General features: G+C 37.7%; 1 protein-coding gene across 15 annotated transcripts in view; it reads right to left on the bottom strand.

Moving 5' to 3' along the window:
- The window catches only part of MYT1L (myelin transcription factor 1 like), a 310,510-nt gene that overhangs the window by 26,576 nt on the left and 263,190 nt on the right, over positions 1–20,744 (bottom strand). For 14 of the 15 annotated variants that reach the window (XM_088162362.1, XM_014869547.2, XM_088162369.1 and 11 more), the window contains 3 exons: positions 6,819–6,881; positions 2,076–2,159; positions 516–737 (listed from right to left, as the gene is read on the bottom strand). In XM_088162362.1, coding sequence (XP_088018488.1) covers positions 516–737; positions 2,076–2,159; positions 6,819–6,881 — 369 coding nt within the window. Of the gene's footprint in view, positions 1–515; positions 738–2,075; positions 2,160–6,818; positions 6,882–20,744 lie in introns of those variants that run through there. The other variant, XR_015802716.1, reaches the window with a different exon arrangement.

The following is a 20,744-nucleotide window of genomic DNA, read 5'->3' on the forward strand; positions in this document are numbered from 1 at the left end:
TTTTGTCAAATATTTACATTCCATTAGTTTTAAAAAATGTTCTGCATTCTACATATATTGTTTTCAGCAAACATGTTCATTACCAAATGAATAAAAGTACTTTGGTTTTATGGAACTCTTTCCTAATATTCTTCAGGTCCATGCTCTGATGTTTGAGAATCAAGAATGTGTTTGACATTTCTGAAAATAAGGTGGACTCAGATACGTCTTATGATGTTGCCTAAGGTAATTTGTCCAGAAATATTCAATAAAGCAATAGGAACTTACAGTTACTGTCATGCATGATTTTTGCCCTAAAATTTTCTATATATTATGGATTCAAATGCAGGTCTGTATCTGCATAAAGAAACTTGGGTGTCTGGATTTCCTGTTACTGAAAAATACACATAAGCAGATTATTTTTTGATGTAATAATGGAATTCAAAAGGAACAGAAAAATGCCTTGAAAAAAGCTGTATTTTAAATCAGATTTAAATAACAAACATGAGTGAAAAACATAAGTGATAGTCACTCACCTACGATGAGTAAGAAAACTACCACTGACATGTCCTGAGCCATCACATCCTGGTGTTGGACATGACATTCCTTCCGTCTTCACTGACTTCCAAGAGAACTGTGAGCCATTTAGGTACCCATCCTTTTGCCTTTTGGCAGCAAGAGGACACCCTGATGCACTGCGATGGGATGCGTACTTTCCAGTTATGTGACCCTGACCATCACAGCCAGGAACTGGACATCTGTATAGCAGACAGACAAGATAAACTTAATTGTCATGCCATTATATACCTGTTAGCCTCTACAACAAAGTCAAAACAAACATGACATGAAAAGGAAAGAATAATCCTTCACTGTGGTTGCAAAAGTAGTCAAGATAATCTGTAGTGGGTAAAATTACAAGTAGAACTTTACAATTTGAAGAAAAAAAAGTTCTTTGATAAGCTGTTGACATATTGCAATGAAAGGACTGAAATATGTATTTGAATTGCAGGTGTTTATCACAGTAAATATCACAGTGGAATAGACATATTTGCTACTGAGCTCTGATCAGCAGCAAAATTGCCTGCAAAACCCCTATAAGCATAAAATACTACTTAGTATAATCCTTGGTACATTTTATTTATAGATATGGAACCCAAAGAAGACTGTTTGAAATCATGAAAATGTCATGTATACACAGTTAGTTATGGTGTGATCAGAGCAGCTTATTAGAAATGCTGATCTCCTTTAACCACTCTTTGAATAGGTATGGTGATATGAAACTATGTGCTACAGCCCAGGGAGCAATGAAGGCAGTTCTGTATTCATCTGATGGTTTTCCTTACTTGGCAATCTCCCCATACATTTTTTCTATATACTGCTCTGTATACTCTGTATACTAAAAACCAAATAACCAAGATTAGAAGGAACAGGTTAGAATCTTCAAAGTGAAATGTTTAAAGAAAACTATGCTGTTTTTTTTTTTTTAATGTGTTGCTACATAACACACGTCTAAACTAAAGGCTAATTGCTTCACCCTTTGTGAACTAAAATATTCCTGCAACTCTCCACTGAGGATCTGGTCCTGAATGGTCCAAGCAGTCACTAAAGCCACCAAGTTCAGTGGCCACTGATATCAGAATGCCTTGCAGGAAGAAACCAAGACCTATAGGTAGGCATTTGTTTCTCTTGCAAACTGCATGAACAATCAGATTTGTTGCAGCAGTCTCATATAAACACTCAATTCTCTATTCCCATAACTACCTTTATTTAGCATGTATGGTTTGCTTACTTGTAATATGCAAACATGTTTAAGGGGCATTTAGAAGATAAAGATCTAAGTGATTTTTTAACATCATCTGAAAATGAAGAATTTTAAACTATTTCTAAATTACAGATGATGGTATTCTTGGCTAATGCTGTATCTAGTATCTGTATGCTGAAACAATCAGCACAGATACTTGATTTGCTCATAGATACCAATGGGGTCATCGGCCCTTGGATAACTACCACACAATAACATTTATGCCTTAAAAACTCCAAAGATATATAAGACCTTATAACACATAAAATGGCCCTTTGGCAATATTTGTTCTCACCTAATTGGCTCTTGGTCTTCTTTGTCTTCCTTGCTTTGTGCTATCCTGATTCCACTTTTCTTTGCTCGCGGACAGCCTGAAAGACTGTGTGAAAGAAAACATTTTAAAATGCAATTTCTCATTCTTGGGTACACTTTACAGGAATATGCCTTCCATCTGAGAAACTGGCAAAATAGGCAATCCTGCCTAGTTTCCACAACCAAAGCTCAGGTGGGTTATATGAGGAGAGCTGCAGCAGCCACCACGAGGAGGGATCCACATATGGGTCTGTGACACAGGACAGGACTGATGGTGCTGTGCAGACCACACTCACAGGAACTTCCCCAGGAGTCAGGGAAGGCAGCTCTTAAACCCTCTGCCTAATAATTCCTTCAGCTGCCTCAGCAGCAGCACTGGCATCTTTAAAAGGAATAGAAGCCAGTGCTTCAGGGCTGAGAGACATTATGTCCTACATGTCTGAGAGGGACGGAAGAATAGAAAAAACAGGAGTATCTCTTTGTAGGACTAAAAATTTATCTCGGGAGCACATTAGCGATATTATCAAAACTTCCCAAACATCACATAACAATTCTATAGAATGACTGAATAAAATAGTGGCAGAACTCAGAGCTTTCAATGCCTTCCAGAGAAGAGATTCAAGTGCTCAGAATTCACCAAACAAAAAGATTTGGTAGAGACAAAGTTATATGTTAGGCTAAACAACGTTACATATAATTAAAGACTGAAAATATTGTTTTCAACTACACAAGCTCATCTTCCCTTTGCATATGAAGAATTCATAATAGAAACCACTTAGTAGACTTGACAATGACCTTAATAGATTTTTAAAGATTTTTTCAGGTTGTTAATATCTGAGGATACAAGTATGTCTATCAAAAAAATCATGCTTGGTCCTCTATTCAAATGTTATTTCCATATTAACTATCCACATTAAAAAAGAAATCCACCAGTAGAACACCTTCAAGTGTTGACACAAGAAAGAAGTGTCACCAAAGAAAAAATTCCCTAGAGAAAGAAACAAAATAGAAGATTAAATTTTTATTTACAGCATGAGGAAAGGTACTTGAGTGTTGTGTAGTCTTTGTGAAGAAGAGAAAGAGTGGTAACAAAATTTTCAGTTATTTTGTCATGTCAAAACCAGTGAGGACTGAGGGGAGCACATAAAAAGTTGATGCAATCTCAGAGAGAATTCTGTGTTAGAAAAGGAAGAATAGATAAAACCAGAGTTTACATGCTGCAAAGTCATAAATAACTCAATTAAAGAAAGAGAGGAACGTTGGCACAGCATATTGGACATAGTACATTATCTAGAAACCTTTAGTGAGGTGTCATGGCCACATCTATAGTGTTAAATAGAAGGGACCTAGAACTGCTGCTTTGACCCAAGACCAGAAGGTTCATGTTTGTACAGCTAAGCTCTCTATCTCTGTAAAGCAGGCCAACTAAACCCATATTGTTTGTAAAGAATTATCTGGAACCAAACTCAGTCCCAAATCATATCTTAGAACTGCCTGGGAGACTTTTAGTGGCCCAGGGTCAGTGCCATGCCAGGGGTCATGTCAGCACTAGTGGAACAGGCATCTGCACTCTGATACGTGGACCTGTGCTCTCATCCCATTTCATTTTCCATTTTAAATGTAACCAACCATTTTCCTTTTGAAAGCAAACTGCTGTTTATTCCAGCTTGCAGAGTGGATACCAAAGTACCATAGTTCCTTGTGTACAAACTAAATCTGAGAAAGTCTGTGGCAATTAAGAACAGTTTTTTTTTCAAAAATAGTAATGTCTGTAAGAAGGAATTAGGAGGAAGAGAATCTGTGGGATTCAGAATAAGAGGAAGCTGGCTCTGGGCAAGAGAACAGTTCAGGAACTGGCTGGTTCACTGGCTGACACACAACTTGGTCTGCAGAAAGTGGAGGGGACAAGAGTTAAAGATACCCCTCCTTTATCTCTGAGAGTAGATGCAGAATCTGCATCTGAAAACTCAACAGCTAATAGGAATTCCTCAGAAAGCATTACTTTTTTTAGGAGGCATAAAGATGGTATGCTTGTAGATGATGACATTTTCATAACAAAATCTGAACAAAGAATTTCTGCCTTGACTAATGATTTAAAGATTTCTACATATTAAATCAATTTAATTATCACCTACTTATTGGTATTTGGTGCATCATCTCTCTGGATCTTTCTATTCTGGTACTATGATTCATTAGAAAATTCTAAGACCTTTCAGGTCCTCCAAACAGACATTTCCAACAGACAGTTTCTGAGGCTGTGATTAATTCATTTTTCCTCTGACAGTGCATCCATCAAGAAAACACATGTCAAGGACAAGCCTTTGTTTTAATTTTTTTATCCTATAATAACCAAAGCTATTACAAGATAAGCACATTACTTCAGTTTTCTATGACTTTAATTCCTCATATATGAAAACAAAAGACAAGGAGGGAAATTCAACAGCAGTGCATGGTGCTATAACCTCTTGCATAAATGAAAGGGCTGTGTGGAACTGCAGTTATGGCAAAGTTAAATCTGCCTCACATATGCCTGCTGTTGAGCAGCCATTTTAAATACTGATGATGCCCAGGCATCTCGGCAGCCATTTAGGAGAGAAGTCTGTCATTCCTTTCCTTCTGAAACTGAGAGGGTTGTAACTGACGGTGTCAAATACAAACAAAAATGCTAACTCAGATGCAGGCAGAGCTAAATGCTAATTTTCAGTCTTGAAATTAGAAAGCCCAACTGACAACATGCTGTGGGGTTTTCCATGCTTAACAGCTCCAGATTTAGACTACTGGTTTACTGCCCTTTGAAAGCATTCATTTTGCCAGCCTTCCCACCTCAGAAATGGCCTTGACAGATATCATGATTTAAGCAGAGTAAGGCTGGCTCTGTGTAAATGTGACAGGTCTCCTGAGGACATCTGCAGATTTAAGTAAAGGAAATGTTACTTCACTATGTGTCAGTGCTTCTGTGTCTGCAGGCAACTGAAGACATGGAGGTGCCAGAAGCCTTTTTGGGAGAGAAATGAAGGCGTTAGTGGTCAATACAGTCATGACGGCATTTCAAAAGGCTGCATGTGTTAAATCCCAATGGACTGGGCAAATTCCAGGTATGTTTATTTTGTAGAAAAACTTTTTATATCTTTATATGTACTTGATTATGATACACAATCAACTGAACTTGGTCCAGCAGTCATCTGCAAAAATACAAGAATGTAAGAATTTACAGGCAAAAGCAGGTAACACCATTCAGCTCATGGTCCAGTCCTTTAGTGGCCAGGAGACAAGGCACAAGGAAAAGTTGAAAAAAATGAATCAGCATTCAGTGATTCTCCCCTACCAACCTTGCCAGCTTTTAGGTTTCTTGTTAGTAATATTTTTTCTTCTGCATCTTCACTCTCTCAACTGCTTTTGGTTAAATAGATGATCAAATACATTAATAGTTTCCCTGAAGCTGGAGTAGAGTTATAACAAGCAAAATGCTGGTAGAGTGGTGGCTGATAAATTTACATATAGTAAAATGTAGTTCCGAATTTGACCTTAAATTCCTCTGAAATCGTGATTAAATCTCCTACATCATGTAAGTGCTTTTAAAATACTTATATCTTCTCCTTTATAATGTTATTTGTAGTTTTGATGTTTAACACTGCATTACAGAAATTGATATTGTGAACTTTCATTTTCACAGCATGTTCCCAATCTCTTATTTTATTTATGTTTTGACTTTGAACTGTTTGCTGCTTTTAGTGGGAAAACACTTAAACTGGGAATTCGTGTATTGACTAGTTATAGCCAATTGTAAAACTACAGGGACTTGGTGAAGAAAGCAAATATCCAGACTCAACAGTACTATTCTGCATGGGAGTAAAGAATCTTTACAAACACGAAACAGGTAGACTACACTATCATTCACTATTATTCTTTGATTAAACAGTGGATAGATATTTACAAAATATGGCACAGCTCTTCTCCACTGTTTTAGTTCTCAAATAGCCACACGGGAATTCCTAATAATACAGCATTTATACCATTACCTCTACAATGTAATTGATCAATATCCTAATTAGTAAATGAAAAGTATTCTTTGGCCCTTGGTAAAGTTATAGTTAAGGCAGCTTTCATCCATAAATTTATTTTTCCATTCTTCTGGCTTGATGTAGTACAAAGCGTTGCAATTTAAGAACAAGCCAAACTTTTTTCTGAAATGTACTAACAAGACTGGTACATATTAGAGGAAAGAGGTATTTTCCCCTCTGATTAAAGCTGATAAGGCTTCATCTGGAAGAGGAGGTAAAGAACAGGGTCCAATTTTGCACTTCAAGGAATATGGACTGAGTCTGGAAGAGACTGACATGAACATTCAGGGAATACAGTTTGTGGGAAAAGATGCTGTAGTAGGATTTGAGTTCAAACTGTGAAGAGTTAAGTTGTTCAGAATGTAAAGCAACAGAAACATGAATGTTGAATTGCTTCCTCAGGCTACTAGAGAAGGCAGAGAAACAGATTTTATTTTGTATAAAGATTTTGATAGATATTAGCAAAAATATTCCTACTTATTTGGGTAGTGAGTCATGCTGAAGCTGAGAAATGTTATCCCTTAGTGGTTAATGAATTAGACCAATGTATGTCTGTGCAGTACTCAATCCTACTTCAGTATTCAGAGAGTGAAGTTAGGTCAGTTGAGGCACCTTCGAGCCCTGCAGTTATTTGATTTAAATAACAAAACCTTGTCTTTACATACCTTCGATGAGAAGCATAATTTCCAGTAATATGCCCAGAGCCATCACACCCAGGGGTGGGACACCTAGAATAACAATAGAAGAGACACCCAGTAGTTACTGACAGGAAAGATATAACTGCCCATTTAAAAATATTCATTTGTCTCAGTCCTTGTTTCCTCAGGTGCCAGCCTTTGGGACCCCTAACCATTGCTAAACCTGAGCTTAATTCCACACCAGGGACATAGTTTTTCATTCATAAAATTATTTTTCTTTGCTACTCCTCAGATGCCCACTCCAGTGCTTCCTGGATATCTCAGATTAGTGGAATTTTCCCAGCAATCCAACATCCCTACACCACCAGGAATGAGTAGGGTTGACACCAAATGGACTATCCCCATGGTGAATGCTTAGGTAGTGGGTAACATTGCAGTGAGTAATTTTCTTTTCCACAGAAGCTATTGCTCTAATCCCACTGCACAGTGTCACACATGAGGTTGTGCCATGAAGAGACTCCTATTATTCTCCATAAAGCAAAGGAAATGCCTAAGAAAGTGCATAGACAGGGAAGTAATGCTGGCCTCTTGCAGAGAGATGGTAACCTATCCAAACGGTCACAAATACCAAGCTACATTACCAGACAGCCCTCAGTGGAATTTCCAATAGTGGAATGACATTAGAGCCATCAAAGAAAATAGATGGATTTTTCTACATTGCAAAGATGATTTTGATCATTACAGAAAAAGCTACATTATAATGCTAAGTAAAATCATTAGCTGGTATTTGAACTGCTATACTAAATCACAGAAAAGACAAATAATTAATTTATATGCATTTTACTGAACAGACAAATGCTACATGAATTCCAAAAAGTCACTTTTCTTGAGCCTGAGTTTTGAATTTTAGCCATGCTATTTAAAGCTTTGTTTGGAGAAAGCATTCAAATTCAAAAAAGCTTGTTCACAAATTCAGATGTTGCATTCTAAAACATCAGATTTCCATAACACTGAATTTTTCCACTATTTGAATCAGTTCATGCAGACTTTGGCATTCACCCTTTAGTTACATGTGTGCTTTCCTCAAAGTTGGTCCAAACTAGTAAGCTTTTATTTCACGAGGTTTCTACAGAGACTTGAACATTTCTTAAAATCAGTAATTAAGCAACCCAGAGTTCAGTGCTATGGAGTTGTCATGTTCCATTAAGCTGAATTTTAGCTGTTTTAAGCTGGTAAGCATTACCTACTTCTGAAGAGCTCAGCAGGGCCAAACTTCAAACATGATTATTGCTACCTTGAAAGACATAAATTAAACTGGATTGTATTCAGTGAAGTTCCCATATAATCTTCATCTGGACCAGTTCAGTTATTCTATAGAAAACATCAAAATACGGTAGCAGTTCTCAGATGTTAGCTGGTAAAACTTATGTGATTCCCTACAACACTGAGGTTTCTCTTCTCCATCTCAAACAGGCTGCACAGGCTGGACAAGAAATCTAAACGATGTGATTAGAGACAATTCTCCTTCTCTCTTGCTTTGTCTTTGCACAGGACAAAATACATGACCATGATCTTGCATGGAAGGTATATTAACATGGCTCTTAAAGACCAGCATACAGGTTGACATCACACATCGATCTTTCTGCTTAAAGAAAGATAAACCCCATAATTTCTGCATAGATCCTTCTGATACCAGTTAGGTAAAACTATGATCTTTGATAAAGGAGTCATAACTCAGGCTGTATTCCTCTTACCCCTCATTCTTTGTTGTGATTTTACATGACTAGCATAAACTTTGGTTATTTCTTTAAAAAAAAAGTAGTCAGGGCATATAATCTGAAGGGTCTTAAAATACTTTATATCTATATCTACATCTGTATCTGTATCTATATCTATATCTATATCTATATCTATATCTATATGTTCCCATTATTTATTTTTATTTTCAGGCAAATGTTTTGATTTGCAGATCTACAGAGAGACAATCTCTTGCTTCATGTGTTTTTATTTTTTTCATGCTAGGTAGCTTCAGTGGTCTCCAATGCCTATTTCCATCAAGACTAACTGCATCACTGAAGCCTGACTAAAGCCTCTAAGATGCTGAATCATAAGATATGGGGATAAGAATTAATTAAAGAAATTGACTTTGGCTCTATATGTCCATGGCATTCAAATGAATAAAGGAGAAATCAGAGACTATTCCTCTGTAGTCTGTCTGGGGTACTACAAGGATTTCTTATTTATGAGCTCATGAGTTGAAGCCATTATTTTCCTTTCCAGACTTTCTACCCTTTTGAGGATAAACCATCAGCAAAATGGAACAATGTTTTTTTCTCATTTTTCCAAGTATTTTTGTTACAGGCAGCATGATTAAGAGTGTCTTAATGATAAGGTTTTATAAGAAGCACCAGTATATCCCAGCCATCAGTCTTAAAGTAAGACCATTGCACCTCAACCATTTGGACCATCTTACACAATTTAAAAACTTGCTTATTTCTGTGTCATTCAAAAAATAAAAAAAAAAGTGACTGAAGCTAAAGAAGTCATCCTGATGTAAATTGAATTGAGGTCTTCAGAAATGGCTTTGCACAGTTCATATAAGTTTAAAAATGTACTTTTGATTAAACCAGATGAGATCATTGTGTTGGCAAGGATTTCAGAAAGTCCTTTCAAATTATGATTTTGGCACTGTAATATTTGTTTTCAAATCTCGTAAGTTTATATTTACCTTCATGTAACAGATGAAATGAGAGTTTAGTGCAGTTGGTAAGAACATTTTAAAACTCTGGAACAGTTACATTTCTGCTGTTTCCATTCTATGGGAAATGCTTGTAACAGTGTGACACATAGGATGTAGATATGCAGCAGTCCATTACAACTATGAAGCTATTACAATATTTACTTGCTATCCTAAACAGATTAGATAAGGAGACAACCCCAAGTTCTTGTGCTATTGGAATTGGAGGTTTATATTTTCCAAATGTCTGAGCATATGTAGGACTTGCATATCTTTACTACTTTGCTATCATTTACTACCTATACATTTATGACTTAATCATATGTCCAAACAACAATGCCAGAAAAATGTATGCACTGCTTGTAAGAGGCAGGAGATGTGAAACACTTTGAAAATTACTATCAGACTATATGGAAAAAGAAAGCTGCAGTTTTCCTTGCTTACTTAAAGTAAATCTAATTTGGCAGGATCAGAAACTCATTTGTAGAATTTACATAATAGCTTATTGTAGCACAGGAAATACTTTAGTACTGTAATGAGGGAGGTGACAAAAGGAATTGACTCTGTGAAGAGTGAAGTTCAGGACATGGAATACTAGCACTTGACTACAAATTCAGGGCATCCAGTAAAAGAAAGGGCTTGTCAGGGAAAGGGAATGCAGTTAGCAGTGCCTTGATGTCCCATTCATTTCACAGATCATCCCAGAGAAGCATTTTTGGGAAAATATGCAGAAGCAGGAAGTAGAGCAGGCAGCAGAACAGCAACAGCTGTGGCAGCTGGATTCAGTATTTGGCTTAGATTCAATAGGAGGAGAAAAAAGGGTGAGAGCTAAATTGAGAAGAATACACTTAAGCCCTGCTACTGATTCTTCACTGTGGGAAGACTGAAGGTGTGCAGCAATTAAAACAAACTTCTGTCAGCTCGAAGAACTCAGGGAGGTTCCTGGGACTGGGGAGGAAATGGGTGCAATGCCCAAATGAGCTCTGGGAGGGTTTTTCCAAATGGCAGTGGTTAAAAGTCTTGTTGAAAGTTCAGGTCACAAGACTCCCCAGCTCTCACCAGCATAGGGCACTACAAAAAAGACCCATAACTAAACCTATATTCCTAGGCTTTTATCTAGGTCTACAGGAGCAAGATAAGCTTATATGTAGTTTACATACCTAGATTTACAGCTTTACTAGCATGAGAGCAACTAGGGTTTTACACAAAGTGCAAAGACAGGACTGCAATAGTTTTCTCCTCATTACTGTGTATGACTTTGGTTGATTTACTTTTTCAAATTCTTTTAAAACATAAATTAGATCCAAAACACAAAGACATAAAACCTACTTCAACATTTTTATTTTTGTGCTGAGGATATCAGCTCCCATGGAAAAGAATTAAACCAACAATTTGTCTCACACTGGCCAATGAGTTCACACAAAATGCCTTTCATAACCTGTCATGAGTAAGCTGATGGATCAGCACAAAAGACTGACGTTACCCTCACTGTTTAGTTTACAACACTTAGTACCTACTATGTTGTGCATCCAATCTTCCCTTGTGAACACATAATAGTCTATCAGAGAGAATATCCTATCAATCACTAATTAACTATTTAAAACAGATGTAACTAGCAAAAGAAAAATCATATTGAATTGAACAGGGGAATAAATCAGGAAATTGTGCAAAAATTCAGAATGGCCCTCCATAATGTACCAAACTGCAAAAGAAATGGGATAAATAGAAATTTATATCTTTCCCATAGTTTTATTTTGACCATGCTGTCAATCCTATAGCAGAGGTGTGATTTTCTATTGAAGATTTTTTCATAGCAAAATGTAGAATTTTTTATTGTCTGGTGGCTTCTATCTATTTGAGATTCTGTTTTATTTGACTGAATCACCAGGAATGGAATTCATAGATTGGGAGGCTGGAAGGCATTCACAATACTTGCATTTCTGTTATTTGTCTGAAGATTTGAGAGTATTTAAAAAACATTACTAGATAAGGTCTCACAATACTTCTTTGGAAAAAGGAAGGATTTGGCAGAGGAAAATTGGACAATAAAGAGTCTAAATTACTTTACACAGAAGAGGAAAATATGCTAGAAATATAGATTCTTATTCACTGCTCGGTTTGCAACTAAAAAGCTCTGTGTTTTCTGAAACTACAAATAGATTCATAGACAAAATATTGTGGGTCGTTTAATTTTTTTCTAGAGAGGTAGTCCCAAAACAAAAGGTTACAAAAGTAAAATTGTCAAGAAATTGTGTTTGCAGTTCCCTGAATATGTGAGAGAGCAGAAAAAAAGGAGAGGGCAAGAAAGGGAAGGGATGAGATGAAGCTCTGTCAAATTAAAAACAGGATTTTCTGTGGAGGATAGCAGGTTTATTGAATGTCTATTCCTTTATGAATCTGATGGCTTGTCAAAAACTACAGGTTTGCAGTTCTTGACAAACAAGTCCTCTTTTTAACTAGCTAAGAGGCCAAATGAGAGGACAGACTTTTCTCCAGTTCCTTCCTATGCCAGTCACCACTAACCTGCAGGGAGCACTCCAGGATGAGAAACAAGATCGTGAACAGAGTTGTGTGATCCTCAGTACAGCTTTTTGGCCACGGGTGTGTCAGTAACAGTCAGTGTTGTGACTATTGGTATGAAAACACCTCTTTAGCAGAAGCTGGACAGACAGCAGCAACTCATTTTGTCTTTACTCTTCTGAGTAGTCAGAGCAATGCCTCCCAGCCATTATTGCTGTTCTAGCCAGATCTGTGAAAGCAATCTGGATATGTAAATCTGCAAAAATCTTATTTTCAGTCCCAGGTATTGGTAGATTGTCAAACTAATTAAATATGTGAAGTGGGAATGCTGCTGATTTTTTTCCTCATGATGACACAGAAAAGCTGTTGTCTATTCTAATTCCAGTAGGGACATAGATATTTTCCATTTTAATCTTGTTGTATTTTATTGTCTATTTTTTACCACAGCATTTGATTTTTGAATGATACTTTCTTTTGATGTCTAGACCAAAACCCTCTACCTACACAATCTATGAGTTTGCAATGAAAAAGAGTTTTGCTAGGATGGATTTATTTTCCCTTAATTTTCCTCAGAGAGGTACCATATCTACATACTTCTGCACTCTATTTCACTCCTTCCATTTTCTTTCCTGGTGCCTTTCACCTTGTTTTCAATCTGCTATCTTTTTCCTGCAGCGAAGCAAAAACCTCCATTTGCTTTTGTTCCACAGTTTGCTCTGCATCTGTATTCCTCTCCAGCATTTCTCTGCTGCATTCTACTCCCTCATTTCCCAAATACTTTTCTTCTTGTCTCTTCTTCCCTCTTTAACATTTTCTCTCTCTCCCTTTTGCTTCTTTTTTTTTTCTATTCCCCTTGGCTGATGCTTTCAATCTCTGCTCCTCCCTCATCCTTCTTCCTTTCATGATCTCTAATAACCTTGAAGTCGATGTTTCTTTCTTCTCTCCTCCTTCCTCTTTGTTGTTTTTTCCCATTATCTTTTCTTTCATCATCCTTGTTTTCCTCCTGCTCTTTTCTCCCAGCTGATTTTATCATTCCTGCTGTCTGCATTGCTTGTGGTCCCCTCACATTGCTGAAATGACTGGGTACACATTCTGCCCTTGTGTCAGAGGAGAAAGTGCTGAAACCTTAATACAGAATTTATCAGCTGTCAAGACTCAATGAGTCATTTTAACTATCTTGCCCTCTTTTATTTTTATTGAAGTCCTTGTGAGCTTTATTACTGGCTTCAAAAAGAGCAGAACCAGGCTAACACAGGGAACTTCTGGAAATTGCATTCAGAGCTCATTTGAGCTCATTTGAATTGGTTCAAGAGGCAACATAAACTCTATGGGACAGCCATGCAGATAATGAATATTTCAGGAGATTTTACATCTCTGGTTTCATCTTCAAGGCTAAACTTATGTTCCAATCCTCACAAATGTACCTATAATGACTCTGCAAAGTCAGCCCTCTATAAATATCAGTTTCATAAAGATGCATTGTAATCCAGAAAAATTAAAGAAGTTAGATTTAGAATAATATATTATTTCCTTCTATTCTAGCTAGAAGGAGTATTTAAGCACAGAAATTTAGTTTTAGCAAAAGTGCTAAATATCATTTTTCCACATGTAAAATACTGATAGCATTTCTCACTTAGCAGAATGCTACTGATATGACAGGTCTCACTGGAGGTAATAGGGAAACTAAAATGCCAAACCCGCAGCAGATATAAAGGAAAAGGATTTTGGGAAATGACAAGAGCCAGCAAAACCAAAAAATTGTGATGGGAGGGAAAATGGGTGAATTAAAAAAAATAAAAATTCTTTTTTTCATCTTGTCAGGGCTTTTTTTTTTTTTTTTGCATTGGATCCAATACAGTTCCCAATGCAGTGGGAGTGGGCAGGAGAGCAGGGAGATCCAGACAAGGATCCCTCCTGGAGGGACATTACTGAGCTTTCTCAGAAGACATTGGGAGAAGTGCAGATTGGAGATTGGGAAGAAGTGTAGAATGGAAAGATTTGTTGCCACTTTCATTGTATAATGTTTCTATCCATGAAGGAACAATTCCAGGCCTATGGAGCTAGTCCAGGCGTGAGACTAAAATAATTTTGGCTCAGAAGCCTCATGGAGTAACTTCAGTCTTTTATCTCTGCAGAGAGATTGCTCTGTGTATTTCTCCTTGCCTCTAGAAATCCCCAGCAACTGAATGGTTCTGAACTGGGGTGTACTGACTGCATACTCCTCAGGTAAGATCTAATTAATTCCCTGATTTTCTGCATGTACTACTTTTTCTCTCCTTAGCTGCTGCTATTATCTGTACTGCATTCCTGCATTTTTTTAACTATGTGGGGGTGTGAAAGAACATGATATGCTTTTTAATTACACTGAAATCCACTTTCCTATAAGCAGCCTAAAATGCATCATGCTGGCACATAAAATATTGCCGTGCACTCGAATGCACAGATATACCCGATGGGTTTAAATTAATTATATTGCTTTAGAAAAAATATTCCTGTGCCCTCCATTACCACCTCTGCATGCTGCCTCTTTTGCTACCAGTCAGGACTTCTCAGCTTCTCAGCAGCAAGTGCCATGATGTGCTGCCCACTGTTCTCACATCTAGCATCAGCACATACCCCCTTAACATGCCAGTTGCCAAAGGCAGGGTATGTGCCTAATGTGAAATAGCTTCTGTGCACTACCCAGGGGGTGCTCTGTGCTCAGAAGCTGCCAGGGGGAAGCTGTGAATCAGCTCTCCCCCGGGCACCTTGCCCACGCTTTCTCTCCTGCCAGCATCGCCTGCCTTGGAGGCAGCACCGGGCAGCTGCAGATCCCCTCCCTGCAGCAGAGAGCACTTCCTGGCACCAGGGATGAATCAGTTCCAACATATGCAAATTCAAATGTTCACTTCCAAACAGCTCAGCCTTTGGAAAAAGCTTCATTTGTATGTGAAGGGATAACACAAAATGATGGAGGTACAGAGAAAAATGCAGGAGAGGATAGCCTTAAGAGAACATGCCCTACAACTAGGAACAAAGCCATGCAGATTCTCTTGTCTCCTAATAGCATTGCTGTAAGCCTATGCTAAAAACAAACAAACAAACAAAAAACCTAAACCAACAAAAAATCAAACGAAAAACCAACCCACATGGGCTTTTTTCAGTGAATTTATATGGACACATTTGTCTGTGAAGAAGAATGTCCTATTCCTGGTTGGTCTATTAATAAGGGAACCACTAAGCCTCTCAAAAATATCTGCCACTCAGTCACTGCACAGCAAGATTGGGCCAGGTTTGCAGAATAGGCAGCAACATGATTTCTGTAGCTCCCTGCATGTGACAATGGGTTCAAGTGAAGCACTTGAAGACAGTAACACAGGTATAACATTTGGTATTCACCTTCAAAGATGTCTTCAAAAGCTCATATAACCAGCCTAACCTTTCTGTTTATGATGAAATTGGGGGTTTTAGCTCAAAATTGAATTAAAATTAGGCTGAATGTTGAGTACTTTGAAAATTCACTCTTTAAACTAGATAATTTTTCCCCGATAAGAAATGTACACTATAATAAGTAACCTGCTGGTTACCTTGAACACCTTAAAATTATCAATAGAGTAATTATTGAATTTTCACCTCTATGCTGTTGCCTCTCCCATGCTCTGCTCTTTTGTGCTTTGTATATCTTGTCCTAGGTGAAGCAATTGACAAAGGGTCTGATGGGCATTGCAGTATGACCCTGAAGCTGTCACTTCCTGTCAGTTTCATGGAGGTTTGGAATGGCTTCAAAATCTATGAATCTGGAATACTTAAAAAGGTCAGCATCACAGCAAGGAATGCTGAGAAAAGCTATCAGATTAGGTTCACTAAAAGAAGAGGAAAAAAAGATTACCAGATTTCATGTAGTCTGTGGCCTTAAGAATCCACTGAAGGTATTGGTAGGAGATTGGATACAAGCCAACATTCCTTAGCTATTCTAATTATCTGTTTATTGTTCAACTTGTGCATGCACAAGCAACAAAGAGAAGGATTCTACAAGATCACAGGAAAGGAGAGAGTTGGATCAAATGTATGGGGGGGAAAAGCTGACTGGGAAGGAAGGAAGGAAGGAAGGAAGGAAGGAAGGAAGGAAGGAAGGAAGGAAGGAAGGAAGGAAGGAAGGAAGGAAGGAAGGAAGGAAGGAAGGAAGGAAGGAAGGAAGGAAGGAAGGAAGGAAGGAAGGAAGGAAGGAAGGAAGGAAGGAAGGAAGGAAGGAAGGAAGGAAGGAAGGAAGGAAGGAAGGAAGGAAGGAAGGAAGGAAGGAAGGAAGGAAGGAAGGAAGGAAGGAAGGAAGGAAGGAAGAAGAAGAGCATGGAGAAAGTCTAATTTATATGTCCTTCTTCAAAAGGTGCATCTAGTATATGAAGTATGGAAGACCAAGCTTACAAAATACTTCTGGATGTATGTAATAAAGAAAGAAGCAAGAGTCCTGCCTCTAATGTGAGTTCTCTCAGCCTAGCATTATGGCAAAGGCATAAATCAATAGGATTGTAAACATCTGTGAGTTCTCTGGGAAATATATCCTGCGCAGCATGAGCACTAAGATGTTTGCAAAAAAACTCCAAGCCCATTAAAATAATCCAAGTGACAAAAAATGTAACGGACTGGGATTTTCTTCATTATTAACAGCCTTTTTCTTATACTCCTGTTTCAAAAGAACAATTAAAAAGATGATTTTCAGCACACATTCAGAAAGGTAAGGTAAAAATAATAGTTTGGTGTAAAATGTTTAGGTGACTAAACTAAATTGCATCTTAAGGCTGAGAGTTGTTTTGCTCCATATGCAGCCACCGCATTGTGCTTATTAGTAACCTTGAGAAGTGCTATTGTAGCACGAAGTTCCTTACACTAGATGGAGTTTTACATGTTTTCTGCATGTCTGTGTTTCTCTCTAGGAACATATATCATGCAGTAACAGGGACAGACTAACATTTGGATAAAGGGAGCAAACTCAAGAGTTTTGCTTTCCCAGATAGATAAAGCAGAGATACTACTTTCTGTTTTGGAGTGAAGTGTCTACCGCAAGTGAGCAAAATACTCCAGTTTTCCTATCATGAAAACAAGCAGCTTTTTTCCCTCTAGGCCTAGAAACATTTGTCAGAAGCCTAAGTGAAGAAATATGAAAATACTGAGTGTGAATTGTATCAGACTGTGAGAGGCAGTCTGGTCTAGTAAGAAGGCTAATGAACAGTGCAGCTAAGAAAATCCAGTTTTGTTGCTGATTTTCTGTGTGACTTTATACTGATTCTTGAAATCCTCTCGGACTTGCTCTAATTTTCCATGTGGCTGACTTAAGACTCATACTCCACACTGAGTGCTAACTTACCACAGACATGCAGTAAACATATTTAATTCATACTGAAGAGAAAAATCCCTAGTGAGAGTCTAGTTATGAATGTGTCTGGAAGGAGGACTGTTGGGCATTACCACAGTTATGCCCATTCCTACAAGTATTCCATCCTCGACATAGACTCCACTGGGAAGACAAATCAGATATAATGAGCTAACACTTAAGAAGGTACAATTTTCTTCCCAGCACTCTCAGAAACACAAAGGCTAAGGTGCAGGTTTGCATTGCTACAAGACATTGCCAGATGGTTTTGGACTTGAAGGACTTGATATCCAAGACTGAGGAAGCTAGCTTGCTCATTCTTATGAGTGTAAGTGAATTTTACTGCTGTCTACGAATACCTAACAGGTTGGTGTGGTGAAGGAATAACAGAAGTTTTCTCAGAGCTGCACAGCTGAAGGACAGCTAATACAGGCATAAAGTTCAGCATGAGAAAGCTAATTTATTATAGATGAAGAAAAAAGAAATAACCAAACATCAGTCTGGTCAAACACTGGAATGGTTGAGGGAACTCTAGCCTTGTCAATACTCATAACTTGAATGGACAAGATCCTGAACAACCTATTCCAACTGGACTTGTTCTGAGCAGGAGTTTATAGTAGCTAACATTTGGATACCCCTGGCTACATGATTTTACAATTCTGTAATGCATCTTAAAAGCTGTATCAGAGAGAATACTGTTTGGCCTCCTAATGGCAGTACAGATGCAACCTTTAGTTCAAGACTGTATTCCAGAAAGATCACGTACTATCATTTTCCCTTGATTCCAGTCCCTTCTGGATAGTTCAAATTTCAAACATCAGGAAGTTTATCTGTATAGTTTTTTATATTCAAAATATTTGTGTATTTCTTTGTATTTATGTATGTTCTCAACAACTGAAAGTGATGATTTTGAAGTCCAGCTTGCAGAGTTAATGAATGCTCAGAAATTCTCAGTGAGGTAGATGAAGCAGATCACAACAAACATCCTGATCAGTGAGAGGGACTGTGTACCCGAGATAATACTCTCAGCTTCTACTCTGGGCATCCATCTGCCTCTGTTTTGGAGTTTCCTGCTCCCCCTGAAAGGATGCTGCAGCTGTCTGGGTAGCAGTAAAAGAAACAACAGAGCTCTTAGTACAGTATTCAATAACCTGAAATTGGTGTCATTTCACCCTAACCTGTCAGAGTGGATGAGGCAGTTTGCACATTATGAGAACAAAGGAGATATCCCTTCAGCAAAGGCAGGAAACTTTGATAAGACCATTAGAACAGTTTCAAGCTAAACTCTTCATTTTTCTATTGGAATCTGAGACTGTATTGAACAGCACGTAAGTAATAATTCCAGCTCCATATGAATGTTCCAAGGTATCATTAAGTAGAGCACTTGAGAATAAATTGTGCTTTTCATTGTCATGGGATATGCTCTCATGTAGTTTCTTACTTTGGCCCTCCTTACTTTATTCTCAAAGTTAACAAAGGCAGAAAGTCCATGCTTTTGTACAATTTCCCCTTCTGCAATTCCCACAGGACAAGGGGAGCAAGCTTGGTTTATACTGTAAGCATCTCATGAAAGAGCTACATCAAGTTTGCAGTCTGAGAGCTGCAGGAACAGCTTCCCAAGCAGCTGCACAGGGCAGGGAGGCTGGAGGTTCCAGCCAGGGATAAAGGGCTGTGCAGGACAATGGCCTCGTGGCTGCACACAGTGCTTGGGCATTGCTGTACCTCAGGGCTCACAGCTCCCATGCACTGCAGAGATAGAAAAGCAGCTCTCAATGAGAGGCTAACTTTGCCTTACATGACTTTCACAAGGAAGTTTCCCTCTGATTTTTTCAAAGCAATAAACTTCTTTTCCAAAACCATTTCCTGTTTTAGTGTGCTTATAGTCAAATAACCCTGAACATGTATTTACTGCTCCTTACTCTGATTTCTAATTGACTTGGTTAGTGTTCATGCAGACCTTGTCTAAACTTTGATTAATGCTTTTGTTTTTTCAGGCTGGTGAGGAAGAACCATAACTTTCTATTATCAGAGTAAATGTTTACATCTTCTCGTCAAACTCTGCCAAAATATTTTTTAAGAAATCACTATCCTTGCAACCATTCCTGCTAAATAAAAGCCTCTTGCCAAGGACTTAGAAGAATATTACATGGGGTAGGAACCTAGCTGCAACATAAATTCTCTGTTTTGATTAGCTCAGAGGTTGGAATTCTCAGCTACACATGACATGGAAGAAGAACATCTTATTAACCTTCTTGCATGGAGATAGGCATAATTCTACTCAGCACCCATTCAGACATAGAAAAAACACTAATTTCAAGATGAATACCAGATCACAGGAAGGTCAACTGAGGAATGAGTTATCCAGCAAACTACATCTTACAGAAATGTCTCCCATAGATTGCCACTTCCCAGTACTCATAGTTGTCAACTGCATCTCTTGCACAGAATGCAATCCATTGGCAGTGTCTTTAGAACAGCCAATTTCCCCTTTTCATGGTGAGAGAAATTTCTAAGAAAAATCACCCTTTGGATAAGTATCTTATTAATTACATTACCTTTGAATGGAAGTATCTTCATTGACAAGAACAGAAAAAAGAAGTTTTTTTTAGCCTTTAAGACAATCACACTATCTTTTGAATTTTAAGATGGAATAAAAATATTTTTGAGATTGTTCTTGATTATTTAAGACCTTATATGAAGATATAAACACATCTGGTCTGTGGTACATTAACATTCACAAGAATTTTGCAAAAATTTGAGATATGTGGTCTGGGTATGCTTACTTATTACAATTCGTGAATCAGCAGCATTTTCTCTGGCTTCAGTAGAGTTAACACAAAAATTTGTAAAAATGAAATTGAAATCAGTTAAAATATTATTAAACATAGTATTCTGGATAATAGTTTCACATTCAAAATTTACAGAAAATTATTTCTCATTTGCATTGAATATCAATAATTTTTAATTTACAGAGGTTTATTGTTTCAAATAGAATTCCAACAAAAGTTAAGAACTTCCTTACCAATACTTGAATAATTAAACTTTAAAAATACTCTTTTCTTCAAAAACAAATAGTGATAGGGCCCTGTCTATGATAGTATCAACCTGAAACTGGTTTCATCAAGTGGAAGAAGTGCAAACTCTACATGGAATTTGGCCTTGTAATATTGTCACTCCATTAAAAACGTGCTACTTAGGGAAAGCTTTTCAAAGTTGCAGAACATAATCTTGGATCCAAAGCTGGCTAAAGACTGTGGGAGGTGTTCTATTGACACAGTTGCCCAGGGATGCTGTGGATACCCCATCCCTGGAGGTATTTAAGGCCAGGTTGGATAGTTTTGAGTAACCT

This window comes from Sturnus vulgaris, chromosome 3, assembly GCF_052056855.1.
Source record: "Sturnus vulgaris isolate bStuVul1 chromosome 3, bStuVul1.hap1, whole genome shotgun sequence".
Classification (NCBI taxonomy): Eukaryota; Metazoa; Chordata; class Aves; order Passeriformes; family Sturnidae; genus Sturnus; species Sturnus vulgaris.